At 38.2% G+C, this 19,632-nt stretch overlaps 1 protein-coding gene across 8 annotated transcripts in view; it reads right to left on the bottom strand.

Annotated features, from left to right (window-relative positions):
* The window catches only part of LOC132841763 (adhesion G protein-coupled receptor L3-like), a 276,039-nt gene that overhangs the window by 14,811 nt on the left and 241,596 nt on the right, over positions 1-19,632 (bottom strand). For 4 of the 8 annotated variants that reach the window (XM_060864273.1, XM_060864275.1, XM_060864274.1 and 1 more), the window contains 6 exons: positions 17,665-17,885; positions 15,399-15,465; positions 14,960-15,051; positions 3,169-3,337; positions 873-998; positions 558-608 (listed from right to left, as the gene is read on the bottom strand). In XM_060864273.1, the coding sequence (XP_060720256.1) occupies positions 558-608; positions 873-998; positions 3,169-3,337; positions 14,960-15,051; positions 15,399-15,465; positions 17,665-17,885 (726 nt within the window). The remainder of the gene's footprint in view (positions 1-557; positions 609-872; positions 999-3,168; positions 3,338-14,959; positions 15,052-15,398; positions 15,466-17,664; positions 17,886-19,632) is intronic. The other 4 variants (XM_060864276.1, XM_060864278.1, XM_060864280.1 and 1 more) reach the window with 1 other exon arrangement.

Raw genomic sequence — 19,632 nt, 5'->3', positions numbered from 1 at the left:
TTGGTAGAATGATGAACCAGTTATTGGTAGAATGATGAACCAGTTATTGGTAGAATGATGAACCAGTTATTGGTAGAATGATGAACCAGTTATTGGTAGGAAAAACGGTGTAAAGTTTATAATTTTTTCAGCTTGCTGTTCCTTTAAATGAAGTTTGTATTATTAAGTGTGTATTTGTTCTGCAAATGTGGCTTCCATAACGACCGATTCTCATCGCATGCAATTAATGTGAGACACCTCAGCACTGTGTTGCATCACCGAGCATTCGTGTACACACACACACACACACACACACACACACACACACACACACACACACACACAGGCATTGATGACACGCTAAGCGCTAATCATGCAGATTCTTGTGTAGTGCACTATAAGAAAGCAAGTAGAACAGCAATCAAGCATGAGATCGAACTCATTTCTGCTTGCCTTGAGCATCTAATACAGTTTGGAATATTTAGCACGTATCTGTAATGTTGCATGGCTGCTCAGGGACAGTAGAGAAAAGCACTGGTAATGAATTGGATGTAAAATATTAGAGAGCAGATAATTACTTGTTCATACTGTAACTGTGAGCAGTTTGTCATACAAGGCTGGTGGTGGACCTTGTGATGAGAGAGACAGAGAGAAGGAGAGACGGATAGGAAGAGGGAGAGAGGGCAGAGAGAGAGAGGAGAAAGAGAAAACACAAAGAGAAAACACAAATAACAACCAGAGTTGAACAACTATGAAGGTCATGCATGTGAGGAACAGTTAAAGATGTGTTGGTTTGACAAGACTTACTGTACACATTGTGTGTGTGTGTGTGTGTGTGTGTGTGTGTGTGTGTGTGTGTGTGTGTGTATGTTGGTCAATGTCATGCCCTCTACCTGTGAGCTAGAGGAATAGCGACCAGGTGCGCGAGACCCTGAGCTTTTGCTCGAGCCCATTGAGGAATCCACGCTCTTGCCATTGTAGCAGTGGGTCCGCAAACACTTGCCATACTCCTTGCGCACCTACACACACACACACACACAGAGACAGACACACATACACACAAAAATCTGAGTGTCATTTTACAGATCTTAACAATAATAAAAAAATATGCTGCTCTTAGAAAGTAGACACTTGAATAGATTTTATTTTGAGGTCATTAGGGTGTAAATCTACCAACCCTGTTTTACTGTATGTTGAAATAATCATCATTATATTACTTACAATTTACAAAAAGGCTTTTACTGATATTTAAAAATCCAAAAATCTGCAAAATGACTGCAATAAGGACCACAAAGTGGTCTACAACTATTACAGTTGAACTATAACCGGGTGAGAAATGATAGCTTGTGGCACTGGTGGCTCAAGCTGTTAAGGCCCTGGGTCCACGATTGGAAGATAAGGGTTAAAGCCCCAGCACTACCAAGCTGCCACTGTTGGGCCCTTGAGCAAGGCCCTTCCTTAACGCTCTCTGCTGCATCATAACTGACCCTGTGCGCTGACCCCAACCTCCAAAGTCAGGATATGCGACACAAGAATTTCACTGTGCTCTAATGTATATGTGACAAAATAAAGGCGTCTATTCTATAAAGAGTCTAAGGTATATGTTATAGCTCATTCTCAGTTCTAAAGATGTGCTTAAAAGCAAAACAGATGTGTTTCTGTGATCTCCAAAAACACTAGAGAATGAGACAGATGTTTTAGTAACTCTAAAATAATACAATTTATTATTCGTGGGCCATAATTAAGGTAGAATTTCATGGTTCGGTGTAAAAGCGTGTGCTAACAAGCATAATTTAAAAGCAACTAAAGAGAAAAGGAAAATTGTAAAAGGGAATGAATTGGCTGAGAGATTTGAGTCGAGTTGGAATCCAGACTTTAAAGGAAAAATAAAAAACTTCTCCTTTTCCTGCACACCGGAGAATTCTTGAGCAAATAGCAAAGCTTCAGGATAATTTAAAAAGGGCAAAGTGAAACTGGCAGGTCAAAAGATTTGCACCTCTACACGGTTGTTCAGATCCTGCTGGACCCACACTGTATACTTTAATGGCAAAAGGAGATTAAAATATTGGAAAAAGTGCTGCAATAAAATTTTGAAAAAAGAATCACGTGTACAAGCAAAGAGAAAAAGAGAAAGAGAAAACCCACCAAAAAATAAGCAATAAGAAAAACATATTATTTCATTCAGTATATTTTAAAAATAATTGCTCTGGATATTTTTTCGTTACTTGTACGTTATTGTATAAGCTATTGTATGCACTTTTATTTCAAATAATTTTTTATTCTATTTTACAACACAAGCAGCCAAAAAGCTGAATGAAAATAGAAATATAATAACCTGTACACACAAAAATAAATAAATAAATAAACTATATTACAAATAAACTTTTATTATGTTTGTAAAACATTTTCTTTTTTTCCTTTGCTTGTAGAGATAATTCTCTTTCTATCTTTTTATTAATACTACTATTCGATTTAGATTCTACTTTATGAACAGACAGCTGAAAAGCTGAATAAAAGTAGATATAGAATTACCTGTACAAGTAAAGTAGAAAAATTAAGAAAGAAAGAAAGAAAGAAAGAAAGAAAGGTCTAAACTTTATTATTTATTTTTGTATAATATTTTCTATCTAATTTTTTTCCTTTGCTTGTAGAGATAATTCTATGCCTATCTATTTATTACTACAGATATTCTATTTGTATTCTACTTTATGACACAGGCAGCCGTAAAGCTGAATGAAAATAGAAAAAGGATTACCTTTACATGCAAAGGGATGGATGGATGGATGGATGGATGGATGGATAAATAAATAAATAAATAAATAAATAAATAAATAAATATGCTTTATTATTTATGATGTTTCTAAAACATTCTCTAGATATTTTTTTATTTTGCTTGTAGAGTTAATTCTATGTCTTCTATCTATCTCTTTATAGCAACCTCTTTGCTTCTATTTTAATTCGCTACACATCATATTGTGGACAACTGTTTACGTGACAACGTTTAAACTTCATCATATACACCTTTTATTATGCGTCATTACTTACAGTGTAGTGCTAGGATCTGATCAATATCTAACGAGTTGATCTAGGGTGAGATTTTTCTCTCCTGTTTAGCGTCAATTAGCTCTAGCGGTCATCTGAGTAGTGTCTGCTGCCTCGTTCTGATCAATCAGATAAAGAGCTTGTTACCTTTTTCTGCAGCACGCAGTGGAAGATGAAGATGAACATTCCCTGCAACGAGTTGAAGATGGTGAAGAGGTAGGCCATAATAACCGTGTTTTCATTAACGTACATGAGGCCGAACGCCCAGGTCAGACCCAGCAGACAAAGCAGAGCAATCGCCCCGATTACCCATGATCTGAAACACACACACACACACATACACATTATAGTATACTGTAGTTTAGTTGCCAGCACATTTATATTAACAGTAGTATTCAAACAATGGTGCAGTAGTGGCTCAAGCAGTTAAGGCTCTGGATTGTTGATTTGAGGATTGTGGTTCAAGCCACAGCACTGCCAATCTGCCACTGTTGGGCCCTTGAGCAAGGCCCTTAATCCCTTCTGCTCCAGGGGTGCTGTATCATGTCTGACTCTGTGCTCTGACCCCAACCTCCAAAAGTTTGGATATGTCTAGAACGAACAAATTCCACTGTTCTGTAATGTATATGTGACAAAACAAAGGCTTCTGTTCTATTCTATATATATATATATTTATTTATTTTTCTAATTATAAAATTCCTTGATGAGGGAAAAAGTGTAAGCACTTCTTTGTAAGCACTTCTTACTTCTTTGGACATTCTGTCTTTCTTTCTTTCATTTTTTTCTGAAATGTCAGGTCAAGCAATTTATTATGCAAATCAGAAACCATATCAGAGAAAAAATGAAAGAAAAGAACAATCAGGCTGAATGGAGCTTAAATTCATATCAATAAAATGAACAGACTGGATTGTAGTCTAATTGTAAGCTGTGTAGACTTCATATACCTGAGTAAGGAGTAAGCAAAAAGTAAAAAAAAAAAAAAAAAGTTTGGGCGACTTTAAAACAAGTAAAGGCTGAGTACAAGCAATAAAAATGTCAGGATGACTAGCATCATTTACACTTCACCATGGACACTTTGTCCTGTTATTGTGGCACTCGCTGTCTCTGTGTTAAACAGACATGGGGAGGGTGGGTAGAGAGAATAAACAATGGAGAAAGGAATAAATGTGAAAGAAATAACAAATAAAAAATAAATAAAAAAGAGAGAGAAATAGAGAGAGAGAGAGAGAGAGAGAGAGAGAGAGAGAGAGAGAAACGCCTGTTTTCTGTATGAAAGTGTTTCAGTAGCAGAGATGTACAACTGCCAGCAACACACACACACAGAAAATTATTTGAAACAAAATGATTTCAAGAAAAAATTAACCTTATTTCCAGAACTTTGCATGTGGGTGATCAGACATTTTCAAGCTTTACAAGGGATCGGGGAAAAATCGTCTTATTTTAAACACACATGGATATGTATCACTTCACATCTTTTGTGCACGTGAGTGTGACAGTGTGTAAGTTGTGTGAGCTTCACCGGCGTGTGGAACTCATGCGTGTGGTCGGTGTGACGGAAAGACAAAGTGATGGAGAGACTTGTTAGGAATGTGACTGCACTGAATTGTGTGAATTTAACTGACAGCGAGAATATACTGTACGTTTCTACCGAAAGCCATTATGTAGCTACTGTATATGTGAGAAAAAACAAACTCACCCTGATGTTGTTTAGATCAGAGCTAACAAAATTTTTGTCACTGCTAACAAATTTCTAACCTACTAAAGGACATTCTTTTCAGGTTTCTAGTTATAATTACGTTTCTTGCAAGAATGCTGGTTATTTACAGAAAAGCAGGAAAAGAAAACTGACTCACTCCACCTCGGAAAACTAAAAGTTACAGCTTTTCCCTGTACGGTTAGAAAGCACTGACACTAGAGACTTTTTTTAAAGATTACACACGTCCCTGTAATGTAAGCTGTTACCATAGAAACACTACTGTATTCATATGAACATGTTATTGATCTTGTGTGTCTTGAGTAATAAATGACTATTCTGGCCAATTAGAATTAAGAATTCAGCAACACTGTGATATAAAGCATGTAATACTGTAAATGTCTATGGATGCCTTTATCAAGAGATACTTACATTTATATAATTTATACAGCTGAGCAACTGAGCGTTAAGGGCCTTGTTTAGGGGCCAATGGTTGGCCCAGGGGTACCACTTCCCCAAAAGTTTCACCATTTCTCCATTCATTTTTGTAAAACAAAGACAGAGCAGGGAATATAAAGAACACACCCACACACAGGTATGTATATAAACATGAGTATGAGTGTGTCCTTGTCCTGGACTGCTGTCATTTCATTTAGTCATTATTAAGGCAGTGATATTAATAGCGCTGTGTAAAGGATGGAGTGATGATGTAGGGTAGACGATTGCTTTAGCTGTGGTGTCTCGTACTGCAGGAAGTTCTGAAAACGAGTGAAGGGAGGAGGCAAATATGTGGGAAATGAGAACGGTGAGCTCTCTGCTTGATTGACAGGCCTCCATATTGCGCTCTGAATGAGACGAGAGCCTGACGACAGGAAGCCCAGGGTTATTTTCATCTTCGGGGGATAATATGAAGAAAATGAAGAACAGGTCATGCTTACTTCATTTCGAGTTAAAAAAAAAATGGGCGTAAGAGAAGTAAAAAAAAAGAAGGGAGAAGGATGAGAAGATACTAAAGAAAGGAGAGGTAAAAAAATACACCACATAAGCACTTAAAGAGTTGAGATAATTAGGCAGTGAATCATGGCTAGTGAAGAAAACAAGTAAGGAAATAAATGCTGGGTAGTTATAATTAAGAAAATGGGAATTATATTCACAAGCGTACCACACTGAAACTCAAAGAGAGTGAGACAGCTCTCATTTTCATGTTTGTAGAGAATGAGACAGTTCTCACTGTCCTGTTTGTAGAGAGTGAGACAGCTCTTAGTTTTGTTTGTAGAGCGTGAGACAGCTCTTACTGTCTTGTTTGTAGTGGAGACAGCTATCAATGTCCTGTTTGTAGAGAGTGAGACAGCTCTTGCTGTCTTGTTTGTAGTGAGAGACAGCTCTTACTGTCTTGTTTGTAGTGAGAGACAGCTATCAATGTCCTGTTTGTAGAGAGTAAGACAGCTCTTACAGTCTTGTTTGTAGTGAGAGACAGCTATCAATGTCCTGTTTGTAGAGAGTGAGACAGCTCTTACTGTCTTGTTTGTAGTGGAGACAGCTATCAATGTCCTGTTTGTAGAGAGTGAGACAGCTCTTACTGTCTTGTTTGTAGTGAGAGACAGCTATCAATGTCCTGTTTGTAGAGAGTAAGACAGCTCTTACAGTCTTGTTTGTAGTGAGAGACAGCTATCAATGTCCTGTTTGTAGAGAGTGAGACAGCTCTTACTGTCTTGTTTGTAGTGGAGACAGCTATCAATGTCCTGTTTGTAGAGAGTGAGACAGCTCTTGCTGTCTTGTTTGTAGTGAGAGACAGCTCTTACTGTCTTGTTTGTAGTGAGAGACAGCTATCAATGTCCTGTTTGTAGAGAGTAAGACAGCTCTTACAGTCTTGTTTGTAGTGAGAGACAGCTATCAATGTCCTGTTTGTAGAGAGTGAGACAGCTCTTACTGTCTTGTTTGTAGTGGAGACAGCTATCAATGTCCTGTTTGTAGAGAGTGAGACAGCTCTTACTGTCTTGTTTGTAGTGAGAGACAGCTATCAATGTCCTGTTTGTAGAGAGTGAGACAGCTCTTACTGTCTTGTTTGTAGTGAGAGACAGCTATCAATGTCCTGTTTGTAGAGAGTGAGACAGCTCTTACTGTCTTGTTTGTAGTGAGAGACAGCTATCACTGTCCTGTTTGTAGAGAGTGAGACACCTCTTACTGTCTTGTTTGTAGAGAGTGAGACAGTTCTTACTGTCTTGTTTGTAGTGAGAGACAGCTATCACTGTCCTGTTTGTAGAGCATGAGACAGCTCTTACTGTCTTGTTTGTAGTGAGAGACAGCTATCACTGTCCTGTTTGTAGAGAGTGAGACAGCTCTTACTGTCTTGTTTGTAGAGAATGAGACAGATCTTACTGTCTTGTTTGTAGAGAATGAGACAGCTCATACTGTCTTGTTTGTAGAGAATGAGACAGCTCTTACTGTCTTGTTTGTAGAGAATGAGACAGCTCGTACTATCTTGTTTGTAGAGAGTGAGACAGCTCTTACTGTCTTGTTTGTAGTGAGAGACAGCTATCACTGTCCTGTTTGTAGAGTGAGACAGCTCTTACTGTCCTGTTTGTAGAGAGTGAGACAGCTCTTACTGTCTTGTTTGTAGTGAGAGACAGCTATCAATGTCCTGTTTGTAGAGAGTGAGACAGCTCTTACTGTCTTGTTTGTAGTGAGAGACAGCTATCAATGTCCTGTTTGTAGAGAGTGAGACAGCTCTTACTGTCTTGTTTGTAGTGAGAGACAGCTATCACTGTCCTGTTTGTAGAGAGTGAGACAGCTCTTACTGTCTTGTTTGTAGAGAGTGAGACAGTTCTTACTGTCTTGTTTGTAGTGAGAGACAGCTATCACTGTCCTGTTTGTAGAGCATGAGACAGCTCTTACTGTCTTGTTTGTAGTGAGAGACAGCTATCACTGTCCTGTTTGTAGAGAGTGAGACAGCTCTTACTGTCTTGTTTGTAGAGAATGAGACAGATCTTACTGTCTTGTTTGTAGAGAATGAGACAGCTCATACTGTCTTGTTTGTAGAGAATGAGACAGCTCTTACTGTCTTGTTTGTAGAGAATGAGACAGCTCGTACTATCTTGTTTGTAGAGAGTGAGACAGCTCTTACTGTCTTGTTTGTAGTGAGAGACAGCTATCACTGTCCTGTTTGTAGAGTGAGACAGCTCTTACTGTCTTGTTTGTAGAGAGTGAGACAGCTCTTACTGTCTTGTTTATAAAGAGTGAGACAGCTCTTACTGTCTTGTTTGCATAGATTGAGACAGCTCTCACTGTCCTGTTTTTAGTGAGTGAGACAGTGAAATATATTGTTATAGTTATGAAGGTACTATTAGAGAGTGAGACAGGTAAATAATAGCTCACTTTCAGTGACACAGATGTGCAAAAAGCATGACAGATGTGTTCCATCTCGTTAGGCTCCGCTGGAGAATGGGACAGATGCACTAAAAACTCGGTCTGTGCTACACATGCCCTGATAAACAGTGAGACAGGTATGCTACAATATTCTGTGTAATTTAGTACAGAGGGTGAGATGGGGGTTTTTAGCTATTAGTGAATCACAGGTTGAAAACTGATGTGTTGTAGTTATAAGTAGGTGAGACAGGCAGGGTATTACTCATATACTTGTACATAGATATCAATAAAAGTAAGTACCCCCTTCTACAGTCACAAATAGAGAAACAGACAGGTGATTTTTAAATCTCTAATAGTGAGTAAGACAGCTTTCTCTAGGTTACCGAAGCTCTGATATCATGTGTGAAAGGTAGATTAGATATCTCTTATGTGTAACATGATAAATAGAGTGAGAACGCTATACTTCATCTCACTCTTTTTGGTGTATGAGAGCAAGTTCTTTGTTATCCAAGGGTGAGACAGGTTGGTAAAGGCGTGTTATATTCTCCACCCCTTATCAATGTGTGTTATAACCTTAATCCTAAGAAAAATATAGAATCTTATGTATGTTGCAAGGGCTACTTTAACAATCCCTGACCTGTAATATAGAAAGAACAGAGAGAAGCCTAATGCCATTGCTGGCGGCAATGAGCCACACACACACACACAGACACACACACACACACATCCTAACGTTGGTGTTTAATAGCTTGCGCAGGTGCTGAGCCAAATAAATGATTTATGGAATTAGTGAGGAGGCCATTAAGCATCATTTTGCTGGGTCTGTCTTAATGACCTGCAGGGAAGGATACTTCATCAGCCTGACTAGCCCCTGAACACCCGCTCTACAGAGAAAGCCAGAGAAAGAAAAAGAGAGAAAGAGAGAGAGAGCTGTGTGTATTGAACCTGGTAGTGTGCTAAGGTGAGAGGTAGTGTGGAATGTGGGCGAGTGATGACATCGCTCTTTAATTCTCAAATCTGATTGGTCAGAAGCTGTTTGAGTAGGTATTTTCTATTCATTTTCGCAACACTTTGGTGTTAATCTGATTCATCTAATGTGCTTGGTATTGTTTCTATAGTAACAACTCCTTCAAAGAACATGAGGCTAAGAATAAACATATTAAAATGTGCTGCTGTTGTTTAACAAAGACATGAATACAAAGAAAGTGAACAGTTAGTTTCCTGCCAGGGTAACGAGACCTGGCTAGAGTTTATAGCTGCTATAATGGAAGCGATAACAGGATAACAAACATGTTTGATTGCCATTCCACAACCTTAAATCAGGATGTCTATTATTGGAAATTAATTGTAATCAGGTAACGCGGCTTCATTACATGTGACAGTCGGTGAATAATTTCCTATGATAATATCCACTAGGTCTTATTTCTTTGCTCTCAGGGCAACACACGAATACACAAATTCCTCAAAATTGCGTTTATAAAGCCTGAAAAACTAAACCACTCACAAATGTCAAGGTATTCTTCCTCATTATCAGCACATGGGCATGAGACATACTGTAAAAGAAGTGTGTGTGGAAAGCTTTATGTCTCATCTTTGTCCTTTCACGCAAATGTAGATCTCATGATCTCATTCTTCCCTGGAGTCAATGAAGAAGTGACATTCTTTCATGTGTCTATTTAAGTTATGTAATGCAGCACTACTTCTTGCTTCTCGTGTCTTCTTTTCTCTGAAGCCAGCCCTGAGTGACAGATCACCACCGTTATTGCTAATTATTTAGAAATACGTTGTAATAACTATTAGAAATCTTTGTTTTCAGATGCATGTGTATTCATACACACAAACACACACATTCACACCTGTAGAGACACACACTAACAGAAATTGCTGTTTTTAAAGACGTGCATATTCAAAAATACACATACACACAAATTCAAATAGGGTTTTTCAGGAGGAAAAATCCAGAAGCCTGCACTTGAAGTTTAATTGAATTTGAAAGTCATCATCTAATACTTTAAGAAGTCTTCCTGCTGGGCATTTAAGCAAATAAGGGCTTGTGGCTCTACAGCTTATGAATAATAACGCCTAAACTACTCCTTCTCTCTCAGGTAGCTCTGCCACTGGGCTAATAGTCTGGGTTAAATATGAAAAATCATAGCGAATTACCACACAAGTGTCTCAAAACGTGTTTAAAACGATTAAAGCAAATTTGAGGCAATTTATACCCACAAATTCACGATGCCTGGAATGAGCAAATCTGCATTCAGATGCCTGCTGTAATTGAGTTAGACACAAAAAGGTAGAAAAAGAGGAGATGAAATAGAATAAAAAGAGGCTTTTCGCACCTGCAGTTAAGCTGCTGATAGTTTTGGAGAAAAAAAAAAGAAAAAAGTGAGGTGTGAATTTGAGATCAGTCTTCCAGGCAGTTCAGCAGTAATTATCAAACTGCTTTGCGTGTTTTTTTTTTAGTTTTTTTTTTAAGAAGACGGCGACTTCTCATTAGCCTCACCCCTGGCAAATCGAGCTGGAGATCTCGTTAGATAGAGGGCTGGTTAGACACTCGCTGCATCTCAATGCCTGAAAGGAACGCTCTGAATGGACAGCTTTATTCGTGCATGCTTTATTCTAAAAGACAATACACTCGCTATCTAGTGTAGAGTCAGAGAATGGAAAACAATCTGTAAAAAAGAGGGTCTGGGATGAAAACGACCGTGTATTGATTTGGCAAGATGCGGGTGTAGCGGCTGGATAATGGACACAAGGAAGGGCAAGAAGAAAAAAATAGGGAACATTGCTTTTGAAAGAATTTTAAATATACCAAGACAGAAGTCACTATACTAGTCCAGCCTATAACATAGCCATCATATTTTCAGGAGCTGAAAGGCAAAAAAAAGGCAAGAAAAAGTCAAATTCAAAGACTAGAAAGAAAAGCACACAAAAAAGAAACAGTAAGAGCGCTGAGCAGTGACAGTGAAATAGGCATAAATCAAACTGACTCATGCAGAAATACAATAGACAAAAAACCTCACGCACAATGAAGCATGACACAGCTCGAGCCAAGAGACAAGACAAAACATGTTTCACAACAAACTCAATCGAATCGTTTCGGAAGCACAAATTAGTTCACGCCCTGACAAAACCTGTGTGTGTTACAGCCGAGCGGAATCCTAATAACTAATCATCGGCCTTTAAAGCCTATTAGAGCTAGAGAATGAGATGTTCTTCAGAAATCCACTTTATATTTTTTGGATATGAACAATTACATGACAAGTTAATAATCTTATCATAACCCGAAAACTAGCTATAAGTTACATCTTCGGGAAGTGTTGCAAGCAAGCTAGGTCTGCAGAAAACAATGCTAGCAAGCTAGATCTAAGAAAAACATATCCAGCAAGATAGGTCTGCAGAAAACACGGCTACAGTAGCAAGTTAGGTCTGAGGAAAACATATATTTCGGGAGCTAGGTCTGAGGTAAATGTAGTTGATATTCTAGACTTCAAAAAATAGATCAGGGGAAAGTGAAGATAGCAAGGAAAATATTTGTTGCTTAGCTGGCTTTCAAAACTCATTTATGTCACAAATCGTCAGCATGTAAAAAAAAAAGATTTTGTTCCTTGAATTGTGTGAAAGATTTCTAAACTAAATGCACAAAATTACTATTACAATAAATATGCAAATAGGCTACTTATTTTTTTTAAGAGATACACTTAATTAATGAGACAGGTTTTGACATAATTCATTCTTTCTTAAAGCGTCGATCTTTCTATAGGTTTCTTTTGCACTGTAAAAGAAAGCAGGTCAGACACTGATGGTTTGATTTGATAAATAAAATAGCATCATTGCGGAGTCATAGAGACAGTATATAGAGTACGATCACAATGCTGTGTGTCATTACATTGATTTCCAAGCTTTATAGTCTTGAATATTACCTCAATGAAAAGAGACTTAATCTTGGCTCGTTCTGTCAAATTGGAGACCCATATTGGCATGTGTAATCCGACTTAATGCTTAGTAATGAGAGAAGCATAACTGGTCATTTCTAGAACTGCTGTGCTTATTAAATCCAAATCCTCAGTGTGTGTGGATCAAATGTGCTTTATTACCCAGCTTCTGATCGGCTCAGCTGCAGCTCTGAGATGAGGACGATTGAGCCATTGAGCCAAGATTTTTACAACAAACCCCATCCTTGTGATATATAAAGTAAAATACATACTCTCCGAAACAAAGGCATACATCTGAATTTAACAGGTGTCAGAGATGAGATGGAAAGGTTGTGACCCCTGGGAGCCGGGCGAGTTAAGAGCAGGCCACTTCATGACTTACACACTCTGTTTCGAATAGCTTTATAAATCATATCATAGAAAAAGCATAGCACAAGTCAATACATAAATACTGAACAAAGAAAGACAAAGAGGACACCCACACCAAGAACTTGTTTTTAACTATTTGAGCTCCCGTTACCCTTTCTTTCTTATTCCAAGAATAAGTTCCTGGTGAATTAGCTATATAAAAACAGAAGTCTAGAAAATTAATAAATTAAAAAAACTTTTAAGTCAAAATGTTTGCCAAACTGAGATTAACATTCATTCCCTGCTTGATATGTGATTATGTTTTGACTGAAGGTGTGTGGAAAATATATCTAGCAAGTCAGGTCTGAGGCAAATGTAGCTAACAAGCTCAGTCTGAGGAAAATGCAGGTAATAAGAAGAGCATGAATAAAATGGACCAAGCAGTTTACGTCCGAGGAGAAAAAATGTGGCTAATAAGCTGGGTCTGAATATAATGTAGTTAGCAGGCTAGTTCTGAAGAAAATGTAGCTAATAAAATGGGCCTGAGGAAAAGGTAGCTAATAAGCTAACTATGAGGTAAATATATATCACATGCTAAACCTGAGGAAAATGTAGATGGGGTTTAAGGAATATATAGGTAATAAGCTGTGTTTGTAAAAAACAAATTGGGTGTTAAGAAAATGTAATTTGCAGACTATGACTGAGGGAGGTGTAGCTAATAAGCTGGAACTGAGGTAAATAAAACAACCAAGTTAGGATTGAGGTAAATGTAGCTAATAAACTGTAAGTGAGGTAAATATAAGCAACAAGCTAGGTCTGAGGGAAATGTAGCTAATAAGCTAGAGCTGAGGTAGATATATCAAGCAACAGAGGTCTGAGGGGAAATAAAGCTAGCAATGTTAGTAGCTTCAAGCAAAGCTTGTCTCTTTCAAATGGCTCTTTTTTCAAAGTTTGTTAGCATGTAAATAAATGATCCTAAAATATAATTTTTGATTTGAAGAGAAATGTTAACAACATTTTGTCTCCCTCCACCCTGTTCTTTTTAGCCCTTAATCAAACAGGCCTGAAGTTCGAATTGTGCCTGGTGAATTAGCCTTGTGAAAACAGGAGACTATAATCATCTAATTATCAGCATGAATAGGACGTCTGATTACAAAATTATCCAGTTTCATCTAAGACATTATCAAAGATGAAACATCACCAAACAGGCTGCCTAATTAATCAGACAGGCCTGAACGGCTTTTCTTCTGTTGCTGTTGAGAATTCATCCACTCCAATTCAATCATCATCTCTAATTTAAGGCAACATTATTGGCTCTTTATTGCAATGTTTTTATTGAGATTCTGTAGTTAAGAAGTTTTACACTGAAAGTCAGGAAGTGTCACGTCCCATTAGATGAATAGTTCAATGGCGAGGATAAGGAATAAAAAGGATGGATATACCACATATTAAAACATCCGTGTAACATGTCTCTGCTCATATTCTTTTAAATCACTGCTAAGTGACTCAGAAGAGGACCACAATGGCTTGATTCAAAGCAAATTCATTACAGATTAACAGAACAAGCTCTAACTCAACAGAACTCACCCGCACAATGCAGAGTGAAGGCCTGCGGCTGGAAAACGCTTAGAGACGTTCTGTTTGGCCTTGAAACCAAAAGCACGTTCCAAGACACTCCAAGAAACTCCCTCTGCTCATGATGGAACCTGTTCTGTTTAGGTGTCTAGAAGATTATCTTTTTAAGAACATGATGCTCGGATAAATGAATTATCGTCTTAAAAATCCACTCAATTAAATATAACAAGCATCTCCTACTATTATTTAAAAAAGTCTTATCAAGACCTTCCTCTTCTTGTAGAGATTTTGATTGTAATTTTAATGTTAGCTAGAGCCATAATCAGATTCTCTGCCATCTTGATTAATTGATGTGAATGAGGCAAGCCAATTCAACAAAGTCTTATCAGTTGACACATAATCATGTCTGCTTTGGACAAAATTTCAACTCTGGTTAACTTGTTTTAACAATTTCTTAAAAGAAAAAAAATTATCATGTTATTGTTGGGTGAGTGAGACATGTAAAAGCTTTACCTCACACCATTCTCTCTCTCTCTCTCTCTCTCTCTCTCTCTCTCTCTCTCTCTCCTAATGTTTTCCAAGTCATCTGTTCACACCTCCATGGTATCAGTGTCAGTGACTCATTGCATTTCATTAAACCTCTAAGAAAGCAACATCAATAAACTCACATGTTCATAAAGTCTTTACAGCTCTCTGCCTCTCCAAAGTGTCCTCATATGAATATTTATATGCATGTACACCTGCAGATGTTAATCCCAACCAACTGCTATTCCCTTCTCAATTTGATGCCTTTCACCTCTTCCCATAATGCAGCATGCTCTGTGGAATACCTTCAGGCCTTAAGCCTGTGACTTAACCTTTAAAGCCATTGGAAAATATCAAAGGATCTGCCCCTGTCTGCTTGTGAGATGTGCTTCACGTAGAGGAATAAAGCATCGGTATAAAGATTCACACATCTGCCGGCACCACACACACACACACACACACACACCAAAGAGTGTGGCTTCGTGAAGCTTACTTAATGTTGTCCAGGCAGCCGGAGTCGGGCTTCAAGATGGCCGTGTGGTGGAACATTTTGTACAAGGCGATGCCCAGGAAGATTACATTGAGCTGGAAAAACAGAAAGTACAATAACTGATCATATCCATAGCTAATCATAACGTTTTGACTAAATATATTTACTGGTACGATGTCATTTCTTTCACTGATTCTTAAAGTTTCAAGTGTGTACTTTCATATGAGCTTCATATTAACCACCGCTGAGCAGTGCGACATGACAAAGACATTCAATGCTTAACATTGACATAATAAAACAGATGCAAAATCAATATTTTAGCTTCTAAATATTTTTTTCCTTAGATAAAAAACAAAACAAATCTAATGTGTAAGAAAAAAACATTCAGAAAACAAATCACTAAAAGGAAATTAATGAAACGAGTCCATTAACAAGCGTTTACCATAATGATTAGAGTGGCAGGCCCAATAAAACTCCAGATGAAATACGTGTCCAGACGCAGCCAGCACCTGAAAACCAGAGAGATGGAGAGGGGTTTAAACACAATCTGGCAACTACACCAATCACACACACAAAGCCGTCTGTGCATATAAAGTGGTGGAAGGTTGATGGGTAATAACAGATCGAACAGATCTGAAGGGTTTCTCTGGCCACATGAGACCCAACATAGTCCTGATACATGAGCGCTCACTTGTTAAATTATTCACCTTCTAATTTCCGCTGCATTAGAAATCGTGGCTTCAGTGCAGACATTAACTTCTTGCACATTGTGCTTCGCTCGATCTGTTAAAATTTGTTATAACAACAAAAGCACCTTTTTTTCAGCCACACCCACCATACATTGAAATATATATATAAAAAACCCCAAATAAATAAATAACTAAATAAATCTACTAGATGCTGTAGTTATTTATTCCACAATTCAAAAATCTAGTTGAGCACAAAGATAATTACAGTGATGATTCATTTTCTCCAACAGTTACTCTTAGAATAGTTTCAGCTAAAGACAAATCACAGGTGTATGTTGATGTTCTATCCTTCAAAATTGCTATTGTTTCTATAGTAACAACTAATTTCTACAGACTTGTAGGACAGATGCTCCACATTTAATCTAAATCTAATGACAAACAGACGAAAAAACATGCTGGTATTTAACAATACAAAGCATCGTTATGGTGAAGTTTCTCTAAAATGTTAATTTAACATTCATGGAAGGAGTCTCCAGTGTCAGTTCTTTGTTCCAATGTACTCTTTGTTTGTAATCAGAGTCAACAAACAAGTTAGACAAAAAGTAAACAGAAAGCAAACTTCTAGGCGAAAGAAGGCTGCTAAGAAATTGCTATCTATAGAAAGTAACAAAACATGTTAGCATGTCAACTATATCGTACCTAACAACACATTTTCCACCACGGGGGAGTTTGAATTTCTCAGTTAGACCACAAGCTGAACGGATCTATACAGGTAATACCTGCCCATATAGTACACAGTTATAGAAGGAAATGATTGATGATCACACTATTCAGTGTCACCCTCTGAAGGTTTCCTCCTCATATCATCTCAAGGAGATTTTCCTCACCACCGTCATCTCCGGCTTTCTCATTAGAGATAAATTTATTATTTATCATCATTTATAATTCATATCCTGAACAGATATATTTCTGAAAAGCTGTTTTAGGGAGGTTCTATAGAAATAAAATTTCATTGAAATTAGACAAAAATAAACAGAAACTACTGAGAACTACTAAACGAAAGAACACTGCTTAGAAATAGCTAAATATAGAAATTATCAAAACTATCATGTGAACTATATTAAAAAAAAGAAAGCCATGTTCACTCCTTGTGATGTCGTGATGCTGAGTTGTAACACTTTGAGGATCTTTGACAGATTGCTGTCAATCAATCAAGCTCATTTTAATACAAGGCCACGCCCAAATGTGTTTTTTCCTCTAAAGATTACGTAAACGTGAAAACAAAGGAGCAAGAAGTGCACTGAAGATCAAAGTGCATTACACGCATCCTATATACTCACACACACACACACACACACACACACACACATATTCTACTAGATTGCCAGCTGCAGTTTGTCTTCAAAGTCTGGCTATGCAGTTGTTATGAGTTATGTTGAATGCACTGTTTCTCCAGATTACAGAGGGAATATTTAATGTCATCTTTGCATTCCATCTCTCTCTCTTTCACACTCACTCTCTTTTTTTGTCCTTGATCCTTAGGTGAAAAGAAAAAATGTTAAAAAGGATTTCGCACCTTAAGCCGAGTGCATCGAACTCTAGGAATAGTCTAGTAACATGTGAGTGAATATGAACAGATTCTTCTGAGTAAACATAAGAGCTGGATTTGTTGTACAATACGTTTGTTGATTTAGTGTGTAATATCCGACGTAAACATCGTAGGCGGTATAACAAATTATATACTTACAGACAAGTATTGCTTTATATAAAATGTGTAGATTAAATTTTAACAACCCTCTTATGTACAAACCCACATGAAAAATATGTTCTACAGCCTTAATGGGTCTCAAGCACATGTGTTACAGCTGTCTGGTGCTGTACACAAGAATTCACACAGAATTGTTGAACTCACCAAAATCAGAGATCAAAAATCTTTTCCCACTAGAGAAAAGAACACCATATGTGTGTGTGTGTGTGTGTGTGTGTGTGTGTGTCTCAGCATCTGCATGTGCTACTCACACTCTCTCTGTTCCATAGCTCCTGTAGTCCACGGCAGCAGAAACGGCCACGACAAGAGCCGGGATGCCGTATCCCGCCAGGTAGAAGTAGCGCTTGCGGGAATGCTCGCTCTCAAAGACCTCCACCAGCATGATGTAGAGCTGCACACCTTCCAGAAACATCCACGTGAACGCTGCCAGGAAGAAGAAATGCAGCAGAGCGGCAAACACGGCGCAGACGATCTGCAAAAAAACAAGGTGCACGGGAAGTGAGCGGAACTGATTATCGGTGGCAGTGAAAAAGAACTAAGAAACACACACACAAACACACACACGTGCGTTGTAAATCCAAAAGCCTTCAGATTAAGTGGACTTTGATGGATGATGTCCATCTCCTCTTGTATCGGTAATTAAATTAAAACTATGAAGTTTAGAGCTCATTCATCAAACATGACACTCTTCTATTACAGGAACAATTACACCCTGTGTGCCACCTTTGCACAGGATATTATTCTCTGTGATGACACATACACACACACACTTAAATACATATATAAAATCAGCATCCAGTTTATTAGGAAAACGTATGTTCCTGAACATCATGCAAACATCGAATCAACCAATCATGTTGAATCTGTGCAGTATACAGTATATCATTATAAATATACAATTATGAGCTTTATTTTCACATCAAACTTCCAAACAGTGAAAATATGATCTCAATAACATTTAACGGGGGCACGGTGGCTTAGTGGTTAGCACGTTCGCCTCACACCTCCAGAGTTGGGGGTTCGATTCCCGCCTCCGCCTTGTGTGTGTGGAGTTTGCATGTTCTCCCCGTGCCTCGGGGGTTTCCTCCAGGTACTCCGGTTTCCTCCCCCGGTCCAAAGACATGCATGGTAGGTTCATTGGCATCTCTGGAAAATTGTCTGTAGTGTGTGATTGCGTGAGTGAATGAGAGTGTGTGTGTGCCCTGCGATGGGTTGGCACTCCGTCCAGGGTGTATCCTGCACAGGCTCCCCGTGACCCGAGAATAGTTCGGATAAGCGGTAGAAAATGAATGAATGAATAACATTTAATCATGGGATGTTTCCAATATCGCTGATCTATAGAATATAGAATCTACATTCTGTAAGCTGCTTTGTGACTATTTGTTTTATTACAATAATAAAACCATCCAAGATGGCCACTATCGTATCATCACAGACCCGGTGGACAGAATAAAACATTCCCGATAACAGAAGATGAAAGGTGAAGTGATGGACGGCAGGCTTGCTCATTTTGAACTCACACTTGGCAGAGAATTGACAGAGGGACAGAAGAGAATAGTTCCATATAGCTTCTTCCATTTACCGCTTCTATCGTTTCCTCTCAAGTGTACAAATAAATGAAGAGGAAAGGAATTAGCTCATTTTTACTATGATGGATTAGGTTGGTTGTGCTAGTGATGGTTGTTGGAAGCTCGTTTCTATGATTCCATGATGCCTATAAATAAGCCACATCCTCACATGCTGTCATCAGCATAAGCCATATGGCTTTTGGAGGTACAAAATAAATAAATAAATAAATCATAGATCATTGTTTGGAATACAGAAGATTCGACAATATTAAAAAGTCCCAACAGTTTTGTTTCTGCACAGATTTGCTGAACTAATGTGCCATGACACATTTTTTCACAGCGAGTATCGTCATCACATAAAGAGCTCCAAAGTCAATGGCATGAGTGTGTGTGCTGGAACAACTGAATAAGTGATTAAGCAGTTCTTTGCATAAATGGCAAAACATAAATAAGGCTCAAGAGATGATGAAGAGATGAAGGTCAGTCTCAGACTGAGAGATGAACGCCTTTGTCGGAGAGGTAAATACCCCCCACCCGCTCCTCCCCGGCAGGGTTGATAATGAGATTGATCCCCAAGGGATTAACCATTAACCCTGACCTATAGTGTTTAACCTTTCACCTTGCTGGTGTGTTAGGATGATGCTTAGTGCC

The sequence above is a fragment of the Tachysurus vachellii genome, chromosome 2, assembly GCF_030014155.1.
Source record: "Tachysurus vachellii isolate PV-2020 chromosome 2, HZAU_Pvac_v1, whole genome shotgun sequence".
In the NCBI taxonomy this organism is placed as follows: Eukaryota; Metazoa; Chordata; class Actinopteri; order Siluriformes; family Bagridae; genus Tachysurus; species Tachysurus vachellii.
This window is presented reverse-complemented; position numbering and strand designations above follow the sequence as displayed.